Source organism: Lagenorhynchus albirostris, chromosome 17 (genome assembly GCF_949774975.1).
Source record: "Lagenorhynchus albirostris chromosome 17, mLagAlb1.1, whole genome shotgun sequence".
Lineage (NCBI taxonomy): Eukaryota > Metazoa > Chordata > Mammalia > Artiodactyla > Delphinidae > Lagenorhynchus > Lagenorhynchus albirostris.
Window position 1 is genome coordinate 66,849,229 of NC_083111.1, and position 6,000 is coordinate 66,855,228.

Below are 6,000 nucleotides of genomic sequence, written 5' to 3' on the forward strand. Positions count from 1 at the left end.
CATCCAAGACCAGATGTTGGATAGGTGGAGGTTTGAGCCTGGAGTTCTGGGGAGAAGTCTGCTGAATGTGTGAATCTGAGAGCCCTGGGAGTGGATGGATTGTTCTGTTGCTTAATGTTGTGTGAGGGTTTTTGTCTAAGAATTAACTTTTTCTCATCCCATATTCTCATAGCGTGTTATTTCTGTTTATTTCAAAGCACTTGTCATCATCTGAGTGTATTAGTCATTTCTGCACGTTAATACCTATCATTGATTATTTTGGGTTTGTGAGGTACAACTTTGCATCTCCTGTAGTGCTTTGCCATTCCATAAACATTTCTTAGGTAATCAAGGTCTCTGTTTCTCATTAGCTACATTAAGTGGTTTGGTAAAGTGTTGAATAGAATTTTTTTTCTCTTGTTTCTTGATCTTTTAGGAAGGTGCTTCAACACTGGATATTCACACTGAGGCCAGTTTTCCAAGTTTGCTTTCACAGTCATCCTGTGCTGACATGGGAGTCCCACTTCCTGCAAAGAACTTAATATTTAAAGATGGCATCTTAACAGAGTGGAGTGGACGTTCACCTTCCTCACTTCTTATTGCTAATCTCCATTTGCAATAATTTGGTTACATCATTTGTTGCTCACACTTTCTGCCATTTTTCTTTCTTAACATTAGCTTTATATTGCCAGCCACTAAAAAGCATCCTGCTGCTGCAGTGCAGTTCATGCTTAACTGATGTTAAAGTTTGGGGAACATGTTCATGTTTTCTGAAGTTTTCCTCATTATTGCACCTCCTAAAGCAAAGAAGAGCTTTTTAGCAGTCTGCACTGTATTTTTTACCTTGAGACAATCTGCGTTTCTTTTATAAAACTGAGGATATACTTTATAGGCTTTATGATGACTGTTATGTTTATAAGCAGTCACTATGAATATTGCAGTGGTAATTTTATATGTTAGTTTATCAAACATAAATCTTGTTTAGTTTTATATTTTGTTACCTACTCTTTAGGGGATCGTGGGAAGAGGTAGAACTCTTCCTCTGAAAAGGTTTCTTGGTATTTAAAGTAGCAAAACTATAAAATGATAAACATCCATTATTGAGAGGTGATCTGATGGGGCATTAAGAATTGCTGTGGATGTTTGTAAATTATGTGTATCAGTTGAACATTGTTGAAGGTAAGTAAATCAGCATAGTTATGTATGGCTTAACCTTGATTTAGAAGGTCTTAACTCAGACTATGACTATACATTGACATCTCATAAGAAGCTTTGGAAAACATTCTATTTTTAAACAACATTTATATGTGGACTTCAGTTGTCGCTCATTTTGGGCTTTATATTTTCATAGAGTCTTTATGGAAAAATAGAATTTATTGTCCACTCTTGTAGCTGTGGCTGCCGCACGTTTTCTCCCTGATTTATCTTTTGTTTAGTAGCTCTACCCATGAGTGTTATGGAATTGGATTTGATGTTTTCAAACCAAGGATTTTGATTTCAGCTTAGAATTACATATTAGAGGCATTAAGGCTACGTCTTCTGATCAGAACACTTTAGTGATAAACCTACTGTGAGGACATAAGCAATCCGGATCTTAACTTTATGTGACTAGTTTTAGAGGAAATGATAAAGAAAAATTGAGTAATTTCAAAATGTTTCTTGAGTCATTGATTCTTTTATTATCTCAAATGTTGAATAGAATAATTGGAATCACTTTTTAGATTTTACAAGTTACCTTCCTTGGGAAGTTTGTGCAGTGTTATATAGTTTAGTTTAGCTCTTCTCATAGGATAATGGTTTGCTAGTTTAAAACTAACCAAACTAACTGGTCAAACAACATATATCTAAAATATTTAAAGCATTAGAAAATTTGGGAAGGTTAAACCTAAACATTTTTGCTGATAATTTTTGTTATTTATAGAACTGACATTTGTTTATTTAACATACTTCTGGAAGTATGTGTCTTTCTTCAAACTGTTAACATAACCATGCATTCAGTACTGTCGCCTCCCTATTGAATATTTTGGAGCAGGTTACCTGTGGCACAGTCAGTGCTGTGTTTGGGTAAATGCAGTGATGTTTAGTATTCTACTTTGTCTTAATATGAGGTAGAAACCAAGTGTATGTTATAAATGTTTGTGTATAAAAGGAAAAATACTAATATTAAAATAATTTCTTATAACTGTGAATCACTCATTTATTTTTCCAATAATTGATATTGTACATTCCTAGTGCTGTTAGGTATATATGTAACTTTTACAGTTTTTCAACTGAAAGTTGTAAGTATTTCATTTGATCAGGGCTCTTTAATCTCATTTTCATTTGCTTTGTTCAGATTAACTGTAGTTATTTTATTTATTTCTGTTATTAACAAGCTTAGCCTACAGTAATGACATGTACACTAATAAAGCATTGAATGTTTGTAGTTGTTGGTAGTGAACCCAGTTGTTGGTGAATTTAAAACTTAAAATATGGGAGTGATTTGCTGCTATATTTCCTTTGAGAGCTAACAGAGGAGGAAATAGAACCTAATAAATGATCATGAATTTTAGGGAAAGTACTGAAAAAACATGTAGTCAACTCCAGTTTCTCATGTGAATGAGGAAAGATTCTGATTCCCAGGTGAAGACCTCTCATACTTGTAAGGATGGAGAATCTGCATTTTTAAAGCTATTATTAGCAAAATGTGAAAGCCACTTTTATGCTTTACTTTGTGAATTTGGCTTTGTTTCATTCATACATTAACTCATGTAAAGATGCATCTCTTAAATCTTGTGTTGATCCTATTCAACAAAAAGGTAATAAATACAGAACTTATTATTTGCCAAAGAAAATTTGTGAAAGAATTTTTATCCAGTTTTTCTGCAAATGTTGAAAGTAATTTCATTTGGCTTTATGCTGCCTCCCCTCTTTTCTGCCCTTAAAGTAGCTTAAACCATTGGCAAACTTCAGAAACCAAGAGAAAAAAAGAAATATAAAAAAGGACATAGAGTTTAGTATGGTACAATTTCACCTATCACATAGGTCTAAAGAAATGTAACTTTATGTTGTTAAAAAAATATATGATCGTTTGATTTTCTTGATTCCTTTTTTTCTTTTAAAGTGTGTAATCAGATACTTTATTTGTTTTTTTGGGGGGAATATTGGTTTCTTTTAGTTGTTTCCAGTTTTCTTTGCCATTTGTGTTTCTCTTTTATGTTCAGTGTTTCAAATACGGTTTGTATTTAAAGATTTTAAAATACCAAAACTGTAACTGAGCACCGTGGATTTTTTTCTGATATGCTGTTAATATTATACAGTGAAATGTATAAAGTGTTGTCAATTTGATTATTGACACATATAATATGTTTACAAATAAACTGTGGTGTTGGTCAAGTTGCTGTGAAAATGTGTATAATCTTCTGTAAGCCCCTTCCTTTAAATACAGGCATGCTTTCAGTGCTGACATTTTCCTATACTTTAAAAAAGTATTTTTTATTTTATAATAATATTTTTATTTTATAATAATTTTAGATTAGCAGAAAAATTGCAAAGGTGGTCCGGAGATATTCCCTATATCCTTCCATGAGCTTCCACTAATGTTTACAACTTATGTAAACTATGGCACATCTGTCAAAACTCAGAAATTAACATTGGTACAGTAGTATTTACTAAACTACAGACTTCATTTGGTTTTCACCCATTTTCCTCTCATGTTCTCCTGTTCCAGGACCCCGTCCAGGATTCCACGTTGCATTTATTTACTCATCACTGCCGCCTTGGTCTTCACCAATCTGTGACAGTTTCTCAGTCTTTCATGACCATGACACTGTGAAGAGCACTAGTTGGTGATTTGGTAGGATGTCCCTCAACGTGGGTATGTCTGGTGTTTTATCATGATTAAACTTGAGGTTGTGCTTTATCAGGAAGGATATAGCACAGCGGTCCTGTGCCCTTCCACACTGTATTATATCATGGGGTACATAATGTTAATAGGCATTATTGGTGATGTTCCTTCATTGGTTAAGGTGGTGTCTGCTAGGTTTTTCCACTGTAAAGTACCATTTTTCCCACTTCCCATACTCTTTTTTTTTTGAAGTGAATTACTAAGTCTAGTCCACACTCAAAGGGAAGGAGTAATATCTATATATTCTCTACAAATTTTCTTAAAGATTTGTTCCTTTCCCCTATTTGTTTGATCATTTATTTATATTAGTATGCAATCATGGCTATTTTATACTTTGGGTTAAAATCCAGTACAGTTGTTATTTATTTTGTTGTGCAAATTGTTTTAACTTTGCCTATTGGGAACTCTTTGAAGTTGGCTCCTAAATCCTTCTGGTGTACCCTCGTCTTTTTTTTTTTTTTTTTTTTTTTTTGACCATAGTCTTACTTTCTAGCACTGCAGGTATTATCTGGATGCCAGCCCTAGAATTAGCCTATTTCTCCAAGGAGCCCTGGTTCCTTTCAGTGCAGAATGGTACTTGGAAACCAAGATTGTGGTTTAGGTGTGCTTGCTGCCACTGCATCTACAACTTCCCAGTGAAATGACCTAAGAGATATAAATATGTATACTAACAAATATATAGGTACACATCTCTATCATTATTTTTAGATCCATCTATCTGTATGTATATTAAACTGATTCTCATCTAGCACTACAAGGTTCATTCTAGTTATGCCTCTTCGCTTGTTCATAACTTCTTTCTCTGAGGATGAGAAACCTGGCTCTTTTTATCTACAATTTATTTGCTTATTTGTTCAACCCTAGAATACTTATAAAGTGGTTTCAGAATAGTTAACGTTGTACCCCTGTGAGAAACAAATTGACCAACTAGGGTATAGTGTTTAAGTACTTTGTTTTGTCTTTAGCCTTATAGTATTCACTCATTTTCCAAAGTAACTTAGTTCAGCTCATTTTATTCCCCACTCCCTTCATTGAAGTTATGTCATACATTTGTAAAACAGATTTATTTGTCACGCTCTGAATTCCATCTGGGATCTCTCAACACCCCAGCTGATTTTTCACTAGGAAAATTTACTCTGCGTCGTCTTTGACAAACGCAGTCATGTGTACACTGTCTCAGTACTATACAGAACGGTTCGATCACCCTAAAAATTCCCCTTTGTACTCAACCCCTCACCTCACCCCTCACAACCACTTATCTGTTCCATTCCTATAATTTTGCTTTTCCCAGAATGTCATACACATGGTGGAATTGTACAATTTGTAGCCTTTGCGTCTAGCCTCTTTTGCATAGCAAAATGCATTTTAAATTCATACATGTTGTGTGAATCAATAGCTCTGTTTTTTCTATTGCTGAGTATTTCATTGTATGGATGTATTAAGGTTTGTTTATCATTTAACATTCATGTTCAGGTTTTAATACAAACAATTCATTTTGCTTGGGTAAATACCGACGAGTGGGATTGCTGAGTCATTGGTAAGTGTGTATTTAACTTTATAAAAACTGCCAAACTGTCTTCCAAAGTGAGTGACTGCCATTTTGCATTCCCACCAGCAATGAATGAGGGTTCCCACTGCAATGGTATCTCATTGTAGTTGAAATAACTAATTTTCCCAGTGAAAAATGATGTTGGGCATCTTTTCATGCGCTTATTTGCCATTCATATATCTTCTTTGGTGAGGTATCTGTTCGAATTTGTTGCTCATATTTTAAAAACTAGGTGTTAACTGAGTTTTAAGAGTTCAGTAAGTATTTGAGTACACGTCTTTTATCAGATACGTGTTTTGCAGATATTTTTTCCCAGTCTAGCTTGTCTTTTCATTCTCTTAATAGTGTCTTTTAAAGTAAAGAACAAAAGTTTTTAATTTTGACAATGTCTGGTTTCTCGGTTTGGGTTTTTTTTTTTTAACGGATTGTGCTTTTGATGCTGTTATCAAAAAACTCATCACCAAACCCAAGGTGCAGAGTTTTCATTTTCTTCTGAAAGTTTTATAGTTTTATGTTTAGGTCTTTGACCCATTTGAGCTAATTTTAATATGCGGTATGAGATACATGTTTATATTTTCTTCACTGA

At 33.9% G+C, this 6,000-nt stretch overlaps 1 protein-coding gene across 2 annotated transcripts in view; it reads left to right on the top strand.

Moving 5' to 3' along the window:
- The window catches only part of FAM91A1 (family with sequence similarity 91 member A1), a 43,042-nt gene extending 39,688 nt beyond the window's left edge, over positions 1–3,354 (top strand). For both annotated transcript variants that reach the window (XM_060127237.1, XM_060127238.1), the window contains one exon: positions 416–3,354. In XM_060127237.1, coding sequence (XP_059983220.1) covers positions 416–601 — 186 coding nt within the window. In that variant the 3' untranslated portion in view covers positions 602–3,354. The remainder of the gene's footprint in view (positions 1–415) is intronic.
- Positions 3,355–6,000: the final 2,646 nt, after the last annotated feature.